Source organism: Oncorhynchus gorbuscha, linkage group LG13 (assembly GCF_021184085.1).
Source record: "Oncorhynchus gorbuscha isolate QuinsamMale2020 ecotype Even-year linkage group LG13, OgorEven_v1.0, whole genome shotgun sequence".
NCBI classification, from domain to species: domain Eukaryota; kingdom Metazoa; phylum Chordata; class Actinopteri; order Salmoniformes; family Salmonidae; genus Oncorhynchus; species Oncorhynchus gorbuscha.
Genome location: NC_060185.1, coordinates 93,575,897 through 93,592,132, shown reverse-complemented (window position 1 = coordinate 93,592,132; position 16,236 = coordinate 93,575,897). Strand labels below are relative to the sequence as shown.

Sequence of the window (16,236 nt, the reverse complement as noted above, 5' to 3'; positions counted from 1 at the left end):
GCCTATATTATCCCATCTCTGGTTAGGGAAAGAAATGATTGTATACCTCTTCCTCCATCTACTGGTTTCAGGAAGTACATGCATTTCCCAAAGATGTTTTGATTCCAAAATCACTAATCATGGACACCATTAAAAGTAATACCGTGGAGTTATAACTCATTATTACACATTTAACAACTATTTATAAACACATCATTTACAGTTTATTGCTTACTTATAAAAACCCTTCAAAACATGTCTACATGACTAATCTAAGAGGCTCTTAATTAACCCATTCATTTAGAATCGGAATATTTGTGCTCCTTCCCCCTAGGCCATAAAGAAGATCTACAAGGCCTGTCAGAAGTATCCAGAGTGGAAGAGGAAGCACAACCCTAACCTGAAGCCCTGGATTTATCCCGAGCAGAACACCTTACCGTGTATTAACGTGTCTGACCTTGTACTACAGAGAGCCGACTCACTGGAGAACATTGATGAGAGCAGCCTGACGGAGGAGAAACAGGCACAACGTCACAGCGATGACGAAGAGACCTAGTCTGAGTGAAGAAACTGTTTGTATGTAATTGTGTGGCTGTGTTTAAAATGGCACCCTATTCCCTATATAGTGTATTACTTTTGTGCAGGGCCCATTAGGCCCTGGTCAAAAGTAGTGCACTACTACCTATAGGGCTCTGGTCAAAATTAGTGCACTATACAGTACAGGAAATAGGGTGCCATTTGGGACACGCACTCCGTTGAGTTTGGTGTGTGTGTGTGTGTGTGTGTGTGTGTGTGTGTGTGTGTGTGTGTGTGTGTGTGTGTGTGTGTGTGTGTGTGTGTGTGTGTGTGTGTGTGTGTGTGTGTGTGTGTGTGTGTGTGTGTGTGTGAGAGTGTATACAGTACTTATAATGTACATGTATGATTGACTATAATTTTGATTTGCAAATTTGTCTTGTTGCGTTTAGCTGGTAATTGATCAATAACTTTTAACGGGGTATTTTCATATAGCATGACAAATTAGGGGAAAAGATCTGACATATTCTTCAAAAAAAATGGACGACGTATTTACGGTGCTATCGCTCAATTAAATAGTATAATATCTCATTGACAGTAATAATAGACTAAACAGTAAAACTTTGTGTCTCTTTCACAAAAAAACTTATTTGAAGACAATATTTCAAGGCCTTATTCACATTTGATTTGACTAAGATTTAATTCTGGCTCTTGGGGTGGTGCATCAGTCCAAGGCACTGCATCTCAGTGCAAGAGCCTTCACTGCACAAATCCAGGCTTCATCATATTCAGCTGTGATTGGGAGTCCCATAGGACTGCGCCCAACATCGCCCGGGGTAGGTTGCCATTGTAAATAATTATTTGTTTTTAACTTACTTGCCTGGTTAAATAAAAACAAAACAAAAAACACAGTAAGTAGCCTTTACCAATACAGGCAGTCTACTTAAGTATATTTCCAGTTCTCTAGTGCCTCCCAGTGGCAGTAATATGTCATAACATTTCCTCATCCCCCAGTGTTCCGGAAGCCATGAGCTGTTAGAACAATGGAATGTCAAGTTTGTTAGGAAGTGAATTAGCATAATGCACCAAGACATGTGTTCTTTTGTACAGTGAATGGCCCACTGAGGCTCCTAATGACAGTCACAGGGGAGGAGAGATGGCAGCATAACCTGTTTGGAATCATTATAATCAGTCATAATCTGTTATAGTTTTTTATAACCTTAGGTGGTCATGAAGCATGTTTAGCTGTTAAAAGGTCATTACATCACTTATACTTTGGTGTTGCCTGTTCTGACTGAATATCAACGATTATGTCTTTATGAATGAATAAAGTTATCGTTAGGAATGTGTTTTCATTTAATTCAAACGGTCTTTTTGTAGGATTTTCTGCCGTGTTTCCAGAATGGAGCTGCATCATGTTCATACGGACTGATGTTAAATAAAGAGAAGTTGTCTCCTGATTTTAAGACCTTCGCGGCTGATGTTCTTGATTCTTAAATTCTAAGTACAAGTTCCCATTTTGACCGCAATGTTTGTTTTTCTCCGTCGATAAGGAATGTCTATCTGTGACTGTATCCTTTTTCAGACTTAAAAATGTAGCTGGGGGCCAATCCTCAGAATCTGTATTGTCTCAGGCACTTCCTGTTTCCCCAAGGCTACTTCCTGTCACACTTCCTGTCCGCATAAGTCAGTTTTTTTTTTTGAGGGAAAGGAAACGCCACTAGTGTCTAGATTTCACACACGGCACAAAAGCTTCTCCTTGCTTTTAGAACTCACAATTCGTTGATTTGTCTAGCATAACACGTCTTCCATTTTGAGTGTGTGTGAGTGTGTGAGTGTCAGGGAGGTTGATGGGGCTCAGGAACTATTCAGGACCACATTTTAGTTACACCTTAACATCCAAATTCTGATCTCTCATCAGGTTGTCTATTGTATCAGTAGGCCTATTGAAGCCCACATCACTTGGTCTATTGTATCAGCAGGCCTATTGAAGCCCACATCACATTACTTTTCCCACCATGCAGCTAACCTAAACTAACCCTAAACTGCAGGCTACATATTGCACATACTGTGTAGTCTTTTTTGTTATTTTGCAGGCAAGAGGGAATGTTTTTAAAATACGAGCATGGGACCCCAACACAGTATAATTAAATTACCTGATGGCAAGCTGTCAGTTCTTTAGCATTATGACTATTATGAAAGTGAAAAAAAATATATATATGTATGTATTTTGTCTTGCAAAACCAAAGTAATGGAGTCAAAATATTTAATTTATGTTTATGAATTACCATTATGTCTTTAAAGTTGTGGGATAATGAGTTTGTTGAACAGGAAAAATGTCGGCAAAACTCCTTCGCCGCCCTCCCCTTTAAGTGCGATATCCTTGATACTTTGCAGAGTAAACTGACCATTGCAACAAAGTTGCCGACAGGGATAGTTCTTTCTCCGCTGCTCAACCAAAAACCGAGTGATTCAAGAATGTAGACGTTCTATTGGGATAACAACCACGCACATCGAAACACAGCTAAAGGTAATGCACGATTATCATATTATTAGACTCATAGCGTTTCAGAGTTCGCACTGCGTGTCGGCGACATGCGGCAGCATGAGATTGTGCTCTTTTTCAATACATTATTTTTTGTTGTTGCTATAGGACTAATAATGATTTAAATTATAAGTATTATTTATCAATATTGTCGTCATATGTTACTTGTAGAGTTGTGTAGGCCTACCGCAGAATAATTAAATATATTATGTGTAATGATTTATTTGACAATTTAAAAATATATATTTTTAGAGTAGCCTATCTTATGACACCACATTGGCTTGGCATGTGAGCCTATTGTAAAATTTCACCCATTATACTATCACCTGTCTGTTTTGCTGTAGGCTATGGGTTTGCAGACCCACCCCATTGTAGATTTGCCAGGGGCACATCAGACCCTTTTCATCTTGAGTGGGTTTTTGGGTCTTGGAATCTGTCTGTTGTATAGTTTCACAGCTGAAACCTGATTGAATCAGTAAGTTATTTGTTAGACAGAACACCAGCAGAGGACGGAGAGACATAACAACTTTAAAATACTCACTGCAATTTCTCATTTAAAATACTTCCCAATTTTGGCTATGTTTTTGGGGGATTGTGGTGAGTGAGATTATTAATAAAAATGTCATGAATGGCTGAATGTTATGTTGTTCAGTGTCAGTGCCACTTGTAGCAAGGCCCACATGATAGTTCCTCTCTATTCCTCCTGTATGAGTGTCTCAGAGCTGCTTGGGTCAGTCTTTGGTCATTAGATGTTCAGTGTGACGGACAACGTTACACTGATCAGAATCATTCACCTCCAGAGGCCTCTCTCTCTCTCTGTCAATAGATGGACACGACAGCCATCATTATCTGTGACCCTGTTTTAGGTTTCATATGTGGCGTAGTGTAGCATAGGTTTGTAACAGCGTTTCACATGTCATTTTGCTTTGCGCGATGTATTGTTGTCTCTGTCTTCTTGCCCTTTGTGCTGTTGTCTGTGCCCAATAATGTGTGTACCATGTTGTTGTCATGTTGTGTTGCTACCATGTTGTTGTCATGTTGTGTTTCTACCATGCTGTGTTGTCATGTGTTGCTGCCTTGCTATGTTGTCTTAGGTCTCTCTTTATGTAGTGCTGTGTTGTCTCTATGTAGTGCTGTGTTGTCTCTCTTTATGTAGTGCGGTGTTGTCTCTATTTATGTATTGCTGTGTTGTCTCTCTTTATGTAGTGTTGTAGTGTCTCTCTTTATGTAGTGTTGTAGTGTCTCTCTTTATGTAGTGTTGGGGTGTCTCTCTTTATGTTGTGCTGGGGTGTCTCTCTTTATGTAGTGTTGTCTCTCTTTATGTAGTGTTGTCTCTCTTTATGTAGTGCTGTGTTGTCTCTTATGTAGTGTTGTGTTGTCTCTCTTTATGTAGTGCTGTGTTGTCTCTCTTTATGTTGTGCTGGGGTGTCTCTCTTTATGTAGTGCTGTGTTGTCTCTCTTTATGTAGTGTTGTGTTGTCTCTCTTTATGTAGTGCTGTGTTGTCTCTCTTTATGTAGTGCTGTGTTGTCTCTCTTTATGTAGTGCTGTGTTGTCTCTCTTTATGTAGTGCTGTGTTGTCTCTCTTTATGTAGTGCTGTGTTGTCTCTCTTTATGTAGTGCTGTGTTGTCTCTCTTTATGTTGTGCTGTGTTGTCTCTCTTTATGTAGTGCTGTGTTGTCTCTCTTTATGTTGTGCTGTGTTGTCTCTCTTTATGTAGTGCTGTGTTGTCTCTCTTTATGTAGTGCTGTGTTGTCTCTCTTTATGTTGTGCTGTGTTGTCTCTCTTTATGTAGTGCTGTGTTGTCTCTCTTTATGTAGTGCTGTGTTGTCTCTCTTTATGTAGTGCTGTGTTGTCTCTCTTTATGTAGTGCTGTGTTGTCTCTCTTTATGTAGTGCTGTGTTGTCTCTCTTGTCGTGATGTGGGTTTTGTCTTTTATTTTTTTTATCCCAGACCTCACGAGGCTTTTTGCCTGTTGGTAGGCTGTCATTGATAAGAATTTGTTCTTAACTGGCTTCCTAGTTAAAATAAAGTTAAAGTAATTCACGCTACGGATCAATACAGAACTATTTCCAATTACATTTACTAATCAACAAAGACGACTTCAAACCTCCAGAGTTAACATTACATTCACTTTGATTTTATGTTCTGCTTTCTTTAATTGAAATGCATTCCTGGTGACTACCTCATGAAGCTGTTTGAGAGAATGCCAAGAGTGTGCAAATCTGTCAAAATGGGACTAGTCAAAATGGGACTAGTCAAAATGGGACTAGTCAAAATGGGACTAGTCAAAACGGGACTAGACAAAATGGGACTAGTCAAAACGGGACTAGTCAAAACGGGACTAGTCAAAACGGGACTAGTCAAAACGGGACTAGTCAAAACGGGACTAGTCAAAATGGGACTAGTCAAAACGGGACTAGTCAACTAGTCAAAACGGGACTAGTCAAAACGGGACTAGTCAAAATGGGACTAGTCAAAATGGGACTACTTTGAAGAATTTCAAAAATGAACTATATTTTTTAATTGTTTGACACTTTTCTCCCGTTACTACATGAATCCATGTGTCATTTCATAGTTTTGATTTCACTATTATTTTACAATGTAGAAAATGGTAAATATAAAGAGAAACCCTGTAATGAGTAGGTGTGTCCAAACTTTTGACTGGTACTGTACCTAAAACCCCAATAATGTTGACATGGTGGTTAGAGTGGTTAGAGCGTTGGACTAGTAACCGGAAGGTTGCAAGTTCAAACCCCTGAGCTGACAAGGTACAAATCTGTCGTTCTGCCCCTGAACAGGCAGTTAACCCACTGTTCCTAGGCCGTCATTGAAAATAAGAATTTGTTCTTAACTGACTTGCCTAGTTAAATAAAGGTAAAATAAAAAACAAAGAACCCTGCCAACTAATATAACAGTTTGTATTTTAGTTTTGGGTCAATTCTTTGCCTTCTGTAAGTTTTTAAGAATCATTGCATTGTAATTCCGTTACCAAAAAAACAAACATTTTAAAGATATTTTCTAATTTTACTTCTTTATGAGGGAGGATAATGAAAGTTCACAGAAGTAACAAGTAAAAGTAGACCTAACAATTAGTTGGTGTTTCTACTATAGAGGTCGACCGATTATGAATTTTCAATTATTTTTAAAATATATTTTTATTTATTTATTTGTAATAATGACAATTACAATACTGAATGAACACTTATTTTAACTTAATATAATACATCAATAAAAATCTATTTAGCCTCAAGTAAATAATGAAACATGTTCAATTTGGTTTAAATAATGCAAAAACAAAGTGTTGGAGAAGAAAGTAAAAGTGCAATATGTGCCATGTAAAAAAGCTAACGTTTAAGTTATATTGCACTTTTACTTTCTTCTCCAACGTTTCAGTTCCTTGCTCAGAACATGAGAACATATGAAACCTGGTGGTTCCTTTTAACATGAGACTTCAATATTCCCAGGTTAGAAGTTTTAGGTTGTAGTTATTATAGGACTATTTCCCTCTATACCATTTGTATTTCATTAACCTTTGACTATTAGATGTTCGCTCAGAGCGAGTGACGTTTGACACGCTATTCACGCTCGCTAACTAGCTAGCCATTTCACTTTGGTTACACCAGCCTCATCTCAGGAGTTGATAGGCTTGAAGTCATAAACAGCGCAATGCTTGACGCACAACGAAGAACTGCTGGCAAAACGCACGAAAGTGCTGTTTGAATGAATGTTTACGCACCTGCTTCTGCCTACCACCGCTCAGTCAGATACTTAGATACTTGTATGCTCAGTCAGATTATATGCAACGCAGGACACGCTAGATAATATCTAGTAATATCATCAACCATGTGTAGTTAACTAGTGATTATGATTGATTGTTTTTTATAAGAAACATTTTTAATGCTAGCTTGCAACTGACCTTGGCTTACTGCGTTCGCGTAACAGGCAGTCTCCTTGTGAAGTGCAACGAGAGAGGCAGGTCGTTATTGCGTTGGATTAGTTAACTGTAAAGTAGCAAGATTAGATTCCCAGAGCTGACAAGGTGAAAATCTGTTGTTCTGCCCTTGAACGAGGCAGTTAACCCACCGTTATTGAAAATAAGAATGTGTTCTTAACTGACTTGCCTAGTTAAATAAAGGTGAAATAAAATAAAGAATTGCATATTTCTAGTTTTGTGTACTTATTCAGGATATATCACCATGAAATTATTCTATGGAAAATAGTAAAAAATTAAGAAAAACCCTTGAATGGTACTGTATATATATTTATTTCCAGCATTTTGTAAATTATCTTGCATCCTCATATCATAGCCGTAGTGTAACAGAATTACTTTACGTCCGTCCCCTCGCCCATACCCGGGCGCGAACCAGGGACCCTCTGCACACATCGACAACAGTCACCCTCGAAGCATCGTTACCCATCGCTCCACAAAAGCCGCGGCCCTCGCAGAGCAAGGGGAACTACTACTTCAAGGTCTCAGAGCAAGTGACGTAACCGATTGAAACGCTATTTGGCGCGCACCGCTAACTAAGCTAGCCGTTTCACATCCGTTACACTAGTTTGGGAACAGCTGCTCTAAATTAATCTGGAAATAACCCATTCAAGCATGACCTTCCAGATACATAATGTCTCCCAACTCCAACTCTCCACTCATAAATCAAGGCAAACAATTAGCGGAAGTGGACAAGAAGGTAAAGTCAAAATGTATTTTCCAAACGGAGGAGGACGGAGGGAGGATCCAAACAGACCTCTGGGTTACATACAGGATGCTGGCTGGCTGGATGGGGGTAGGCTGTAGATAAATAACAGTGAAGCCCTATTGTGAGACACAATATGTCATTGTTCAGCGCTAGGCTAGCTATGGCCTCCGCTGCCTGGATGACAGTACAGGCCTGTGTACTAACTAGCTAACAAGCTCAGTCACATTTTAGTCTCTCTCTCGCTCTCTCGGGAAGACATCTGACTGAGACAGTGTTTTAGTCCAGCACACGCTGTCCCTCTTTCTTGGGGAAAAACAACAACATTAAGACACAGAGTGGAAGGAGCTTCTTCTGAACACACATGGTTAGATCAACCACTTAGAGCAGTAAAACAAAACACTGACAAAACTCCCAGAAAGTCATAAATCAGGAGTTCATCTGTGTCGTCCCTGTCGCTCTACGAAGGAGGAGAGATGGCAGTAGGAGACATAGATCTGTACACCTAGATGACAGGCCTAAGTATCCCTTTCTGACGCATACAGCAATCTACATTACTTACTGTACACCCTTGTGCACCCTTGTTATTTTACTGTACACCCTTGTTATTTTACTGCTTCTCTTCATTATTTGTCAGTTTTATCTCTTACTTTTTCTTTGGGGGGGCGGGGGTATTTTCTTAACTGCATTGTTGGTTAAGGGCTTGTAAGGTGAGCATTTCCTGTTGTATTCGGTGCATGTGACAAATAATAACTGTAGTCAAGTCAAATCAAATTGTATCAGTCACATGACAATCAGTACAATGCTGTCAAATCCACCTCTTCTCTCCCTCAAAATCACATGTTATTGGTCCCATACACATGGTTAGCAGATGTTATTGTTGAGTGTAGTGAAATGCTTGTAAAAAGCATTTTCTGGGCTAACAATGTAAGAGATAATACATTAAAAAAAAAATACTGCAAAGTTTTCTGTAATCATTAGAATGTGCCCCCTTTAATTTATCATGTATATTTGCATGGCGGCTCTGGAGGGCAATTCCAAGGAAAAGGAATTATGCTTTGACTCAAATTCTTCACTTTAAAAAGTTTAAATATCTGCTCCGAATTCAGATTCAAAAGATAGCCTACACCCCATTCTTTATGCAGACACGACACCTCGAGTTTGAAAATATGTATATGGGTTGTTGAACTAGAAAATGCGTAATTATGAAAACAGGTTTTTAGACGTTTTTGCAAATGTAAATAAAAAAATTAACTGAAATATCACATTTGAATGAGTATTCAGACCCTTTACCCGGTAATAATAATATAATAATATATGCCATTTAGCAGATGCTTTTATCCAAAGCGACTTACAGTCATGTGTGCATACATTCTACGTATGGGTGGTCGTGGGGATCGAACCCACTACCCTGGCGTTACAAGCGCCATGCTCTACCAATTGAGCTACAGAAGAAGCACATTCGACAGCGATTACAGCCTTGAGTCTTCTTGGGTATGACGCTACAAGCTTGGCACACCTGTATTTTGGCAGTGGTGGAAAAAGTACCCAATTGTCATACTTGAGTTAAAGTACAGATACCTTAACAGAAAATGACTCAAATAAAAGTCACCCAAATACTACATGAGTAAAAGTTTAAAAGTATTTGGTTCTAAATATACTTAAGTATCAAAAGTAAATGGAATTGGTCAAATATAGTTAACCTCTTGAAACTAGGGGGCACTATTTTAATTTTTGGAGAAATAACGTTTCCAAAGTAAACAGGCTATTTTTCAGGACCAGATAATAGAATGTGCATATAATTGACAGCTTGGGATAGAAAACACTCTAAAGTTTCTAAACTGTAAAAATATTGTCTGAGTATAACAGAACTGATATTGCAGGCGAAAGCCTGAGAAAAATCCAATCAGGAAGTGACTCTTATTTAGAAACTTCTGCGTTCCTATGCAGCCCTATTGAGCAGTGAAAGGGATATCAACCGGATTCCTTTTTCTATGGCTTCCCTAATGTGTCTAGTGTCACAAGACATACAGTGGGGCAAAATAGTATTTAGTCAGCCACCAATTGTGCAAGTTCTCCCACTTAAAAAGATGAGAGGCCTTTACTTTTCATCATAGGTACACTTCAACTATGAGACAATGAGAAAACAAATCCAGAAAATCACATTGTAGGATTTTTAATGAATTTATTTACAAATTATGGTGGAAAATAAGTATTTGGTCACCTACAAACAAGCAAGATTTCTGTCTCTCACAGACCTGTAACTTCTTAAAGCGGCTCCTCTGTCCTCCACTCGTTACCTGTGTTAATGGCACCTGTTTGAACTTTTATCAGTATAAAAGACACCTGTCCACAACCTCAAACAGTCACACTCCAAACTACACTATGGCCAAGACAAAAGAGCTGTCAAAGGACACCAGAAACAAAATTGTAGACCTGCACCAGGCTGGGAAGACTGCATCTGCAATAGGTAAGCAGCTTGGTTTGAAGAAATCAACTGTGGGAGCAATTATTAGGAAATGGAAGACATACAAGACCACTGATAATCTCCCTCGATCTGGGGCTCCACGCAAGATCTCACCCCGTGGGGTCAAAATGATCTCAAGAACGGTGAGCAAAAATCCCAGATCCACACGGGGGGATCTAGTGAATGACCTGCAGAGAGCTGGGGCCAAAGTAACAAAGCCTAACATCAGTAACACACTACACCGCCAGGGACTCAAATCCTGCAGTGCCAGACGTGTCCCCTTGCTTAAGCCAGTACATGTCCAGGCCCGTCTGAAGTTTGCTAGAGCATTTGGATGATCCAGAAGAAGATTGGGAGAATGCCATATGATCAGATCAAACCAAAATATAACTTTTTGGTAAAAACTCAACTCGTCGTGTTTGGAGGACAAAGAATGCTGAGTTGCATCCAAAGAACACCATACCTACTGTGAAGCATGGGGGTGGAAACATCATGCTTTGGGGCTGTTTTTCTGCAAAGGGACCAGGACGTCTGATCCGTGCAAAGGACAGAATGAATGGGGCCATTTTGAGTGAAAACCTCCTTCCATCAACAAGGGCATTGAAGATGAAACGTGGCTGGGTCTTTCAGCATGACAATGATCCCAAACACACCGCCCGGGCAACGAAGGAGTGGCTTCGTAAGAAGCATTTCAAGGTCCTGGAGTGGCCTAGCCAGTCTCCAGATCTCAACCCCATAGAAAATCTTTGGAAGGAGTTGAAAGTCCGTGTTGCCCAGCAACAGCCCCAAAACATCACTGCTCTAGAGGAGATCTGCATGGAGGAATGGGCCAAAATACCAGCAACAGTGTGTGAAAACCTTGTGAAGACTTACAGAAAACGTTTGACCTCTGTCATTGCCAACAAAGGGAATATAACAAAGTATTGAGATAAACTTTTGTTATTGTCCAAATACTTATTTTCCACCAATTTGAAAATCAATTCATTAAAAATCCTACAATGTGATTTTCTGGATTTTTTTTCTCATTTTGTCTGTCATAGTTGAAGTGTACCTATGATGGAAATTACAGGCCTCTCTCTCATCTTTTTAAGTGGGAGACCTTGCACAATTGGTGGCTGACTAAATACTTTTTTGCCCCACTGTAGTTTCAGGATTTTATTTTGAAAAATGAGTGTGACTGACAACATTGCATCAGTGGTCAGCTGGTGGCTCTGAGTGATTTGTGCATAAATAGACAAATGCGGCCATTGATTCTCTCGCTCATACTAAGAAGCCAACTGACCCGGTTGATATATTATCTAATAGATATTTGAAAAACACCTTGAGGATTGATTATAAAAAATGTTCGCCATGTTTCTGTCGATATTATTATGGATCTAATTTGGAATATTTTTCGGCGTTGTCGTGACCGCAGTTTCCGGTGGATTTCTCAACCAAACGTGAAGAACAAATGGAGGTATTTCGGCTATAAAAATAATCTTTATGGAACTAAATGAACATTTGCTGTCTAACTGCGAGTCTCGTCAGTGAAAACATCCGAAGATCATCAAAGGTAAACGGTTAATTTGATTGCTTTTCTGATTTTCGTGACCAAGCTTCCTGCTGCTAGCTGGACATAATGCAATGCTAGGCTATCGATAAACTTACACAAATGCTTGTCTTGCTTCGGTTGTAAAGCAAAATTTCAAAATCTGAGATGACAGGGTGATTAACAAAAGGCTAAGCTTTGTTTCACTATATTTCACTTGTGATTTCATGAATATGAATATTTTCTAGTAATATTTTTTTTGTCCGTTGCGTTATGCTAATTATTGTCAGTTGATGACAATTCTCCCGGAACCGGGATGGGTAGTTCCAAGATTAAATACCAAAAATAAAAGTATAAATCATTTCAAATTCTTTATATTAAGCAAAGCAGAAGGCACCGTTTTCTTGCGTTTTAAAATGTACAGATAGCCAGAGGTACACGCCAGCACTCAAACATAATTTACAAATTATACATTTTGTGTTTAGTGAGTCTGCCAGATCAGAGGCAGTAGGGATGACCATGTGTTCTGTTGATAAGTGTGTGAATAGGACCATTTTCCTGTCCTGCTAAACAGTCAACATGTAACTTTTGGGTGTCAGGTAAAATGTATGGAGTAAAAAGTATATTATTTTATTTTGGAATTTAGTAAAGTAAAAGTTGTCAAAAAATATAAATAGTAAAGACCCCAAAATTACTTAAGTGGTACTTTAAAGTATTTTTTACTTGGGTACTTTACACCACTGTATTTAGGGAGTTTCTCCCATTATTCTCTGTAGATCCTGTCAAGCTCTTACAGGTTGGATGGGGAGCGTTCCTGCACAACTATTTTCAGGTCTCTCCAGAGATATTAGATCGGGTTCAAGTCCGGGCCACTCAAGGACATTCAGAGACTTGTCCCGAAGCCATTCCTGCATTGTCTTGGCTGTGTGCTCAGGGTCGTTGCCCTGTTGGAAGGTGAACCTTCACCACAGTCTGAGGTCTTGAGCTCTCTGGAGCAGGTTGTCATCAATGATCTCTCTGTACTTTGCTCTGTTCATCTTTCCCTCGATCCTGACTAGTCTCCCAGTCCCTGCTGCTGAAAAACATTCCCCACAGCATGATGCTGTTACCACCATGCTTCACCGTAGGGATGGTGCCAGATTTCCTCCAGACGTGACACTTGGCATTCAGGCCAAAAAGTTCAATCTTGGTTTCATCAGATCAGAGAATCTTGTTTCTCATGGTCTGAGAGTCTCGGTGCTCTACGGACAATCCCTTCGACCTCATGGCTTAGTGCATGTCAGAAAAAAACCATCTACTGTTGAACCTTTTATATAGACAGGTGCCTTTCCAAATCATGTCCAATCAATTGAATTTACCACAGGTGGACTCCAATCAAGTTGTAGAAACATCTCAAGGATGATCAATGGAAACAGGATGCACCTGAGCTAAATTTTGAGTCTCATAGCAAAGGGTCTGAATAATTATGTAAACAAGGTAAACCTGTTTTTGCTTTGTCATTATGGGGTTTTGTGTGTGTAGATTGAAAAAAATGGTATATATTTATTTAATAATAAAGGCTGTAACGTAACAAAATGTGGATAAAGCGAAAGGGTCTGAATACTTTCCGAATGCTCTGTATATCAGGCATACTACTAATGCTCTGTATATCAGGCATACTACTAATGCTCTGTATATCAGGCATACTACTAATGCTCTGTATATCAGGCATACTACTAATGCTCTGTATATCAGGCATACTACTAATGCTCTGTATATCAGGCATACTACTAATGCTCTGTATATCAGGCATACTACTAATGCTCTGTATATCAGGCATACTACTAATGCTCTGTATATCAGGCATACTACTAATGCTCTGTATATCAGGCATACTACTAATGCTCTGTATATCAGGCATACTACTAATGCTCTGTATATCAGGCATACTACTAATGCTCTGTATATCAGGCATACTACTAATGCTCTGTATATCAGGCATACTACTAATGCTCTGTATATCAGGCATACTACTAATGCTCTGTATATCAGGCATACTACTAATGCTCTGTATATCAGGCATACTACTAATGCTCTGTATATCAGGCATACTACTAATGCTCTGTATATCAGGCATACTACTAATGCTCTGTATATCAGGCATACTACTAATGCTCTGTATATCAGGCATACTACTAATGCTCTGTATATCAGGCATACTACTAATGCTCTGTATATCAGGCATACTACTAATGCTCTGTATATCAGGCATACTACTAATGCTCTGTATATCAGGCATACTACTAATGCTCTGTATACTGCATTATAATGTGGTTACCCTTAAATCAAAATAAATAAATAAATAAAATCCAAAAGATCAAATTAAACCAGAGAGCGCCCTTAAGATCATGGGAAAGGCCGCACTTGAATCATTCCCACAGTGAATGACTCGGTCCGCTTCGCTACGAAACCACACAATATTGCAGAGACTTTGACATTACCGGGCGGCTGCAATTGATATGGTAAAAACAATGTGTGGGGAGGCAGAGGCACATAAACTCACATCAATACCTCTTTTTAAGATGACACTGTTAAACAAAGAATTGATTATATTGCTAGTAATCAAGAGGAAACTGACTGAATGACTCAACTCCCCAGCTCATGCTCTCCAAATGGACGTTAGCTGTGAGGGCCAAGATGCCCAAGCATTGACTTCTGTTCGCTATACATGTCTGGGGGTTCTACTCACGATGATATATTGTTCTGTCTCACGATTCACGAGGATCAAACGGCACGGGGGATATTCAGTGTGATGAGTGGTCATAAACAGATTCCATATTGATGATAAACAGATTCCATATTGATGATAAACAGATTCCATATTGATGATAAACAGATTCCATATTGATGATAAACAGATTCCATATTGATGATAAACAGATTCCATATTGATGATAAACAGATTCCATATTGATGATAAACAGATTCCATATTGATGATAAACAGATTCCATATTGATGATAAACAGATTCCATATTGATGATAAACAGATTCCATATTGATGATAAACAGATTCCATATTGATGATAAACAGATTCCATATTGATGATAAACAGATTCCATATTGATGATAAACAGATTCCATATTGATGATAAACAGATTCCATATTGATGATAAACAGATTCCATATTGATGATAAACAGATTCCATATTGATGATAAACAGATTCCATATTGATGATAAACAGATTCCATATTGATGATATACAGATTCCATATTGATGATAAACAGATTCCATATTGATGATAAACAGATTCCATATTGATGATAAACAGATTCCATATTGATGATAAACAGATTCCATATTGATGATAAACAGATTCCATATGGGATCGAATGGTGGGCTTTTGCACAGATGGGGCTCCATCTTGGGAGGGTTGGAGGGCAGGACTCTGCACTCTAGTTAGGAATATGTCTCCATATGCCATATACACCCACTGTAATTGATACACCCACTGTAGGGGATACACCCACTGTAGGAGATACACCCACTGTAATATATACACCCACTGTAGTGAATACACCCACTGTAATGAATACACCCACTGTAGGAGATACACCCACTGTAGGGATATACACCCACTGTAGGGAATACACCCACTGTAGGGAATACACCCACTGTAGGGAATACACCCACTGTAGTGAATACACCCACTGTAATGGATACACCCACTGTAATGGATACACCCACTGTAGTGAATACACCCACTGTAGGGGATACACCCACTGTAATGGATACACCCACTGTAGGGGATACACCCACTGTAGGAGATACACCCACTGTAATAAATAAACCCACTGTAGGGGATGCACCCACTGTAGGGGATACACCCACTGTAGGGGATACACCCACTGTAGGGGATACACCCACTGTAATGTATACACCCACTGTAATGAATACACCCACTGTAATGGATACACCCACTGTAGGGGATACACCCACTGTATTGAATACACCCACTGTAATGAATACACCCACTGTAATGAATACACCCACTGTAATGGATACACCCACTGTAGGGGATACACCCACTGTAATGGATACACCCACTAATGGATACACCCACTGTAATGGCTACACCCACTGTAATGAATACACCCACTGTAATGGATACACCCACTGTAATGGATACACCCACTGTAATGGATACACCCACTGTAATGAATACACCCACTGTAGGGGATGCACCCACTGTAGGGGATGCACCCACTGTAGGGGATGCACCCACTGTAGGGGATGCACCCACTGTAGGGGATACACCCACTGTAATGAATACACCCACTGTAATGGATACACCCACTGTAGGGGATACACCCACTGTAATGAATACACCCACTGTAATGGATACACCCACTGTAATGGATACACCCACTGTAATGGATACACCCACTGTAATGGATACACCCACTGTAATGGATACACCCACTGTAATGAATACAGCCACTGTAATGAATACACCCACTGTAGG

General features: G+C 39.5%; 2 protein-coding genes across 2 annotated transcripts in view; both read left to right on the top strand.

The window, feature by feature from the left end:
* LOC123993736 (START domain-containing protein 10-like) overlaps positions 1–706 on the top strand; it is a 32,131-nt gene extending 31,425 nt beyond the window's left edge. Inside the window, exon 6 of the mRNA XM_046296171.1 lies at positions 314–706. Within this exon, the coding sequence (XP_046152127.1) occupies positions 314–535 (222 nt within the window). The 3' untranslated portion in view covers positions 536–706. The remainder of the gene's footprint in view (positions 1–313) is intronic.
* A 2,176-nt stretch (positions 707–2,882) lies between these two features.
* Positions 2,883–16,236, top strand: part of arap3 (ArfGAP with RhoGAP domain, ankyrin repeat and PH domain 3) — a 70,758-nt gene continuing 57,404 nt past the window's right edge. The window contains exon 1 of the mRNA XM_046296168.1: positions 2,883–3,022. The gene's annotated coding sequence lies outside the window, so the exon portion shown is untranslated. The remainder of the gene's footprint in view (positions 3,023–16,236) is intronic.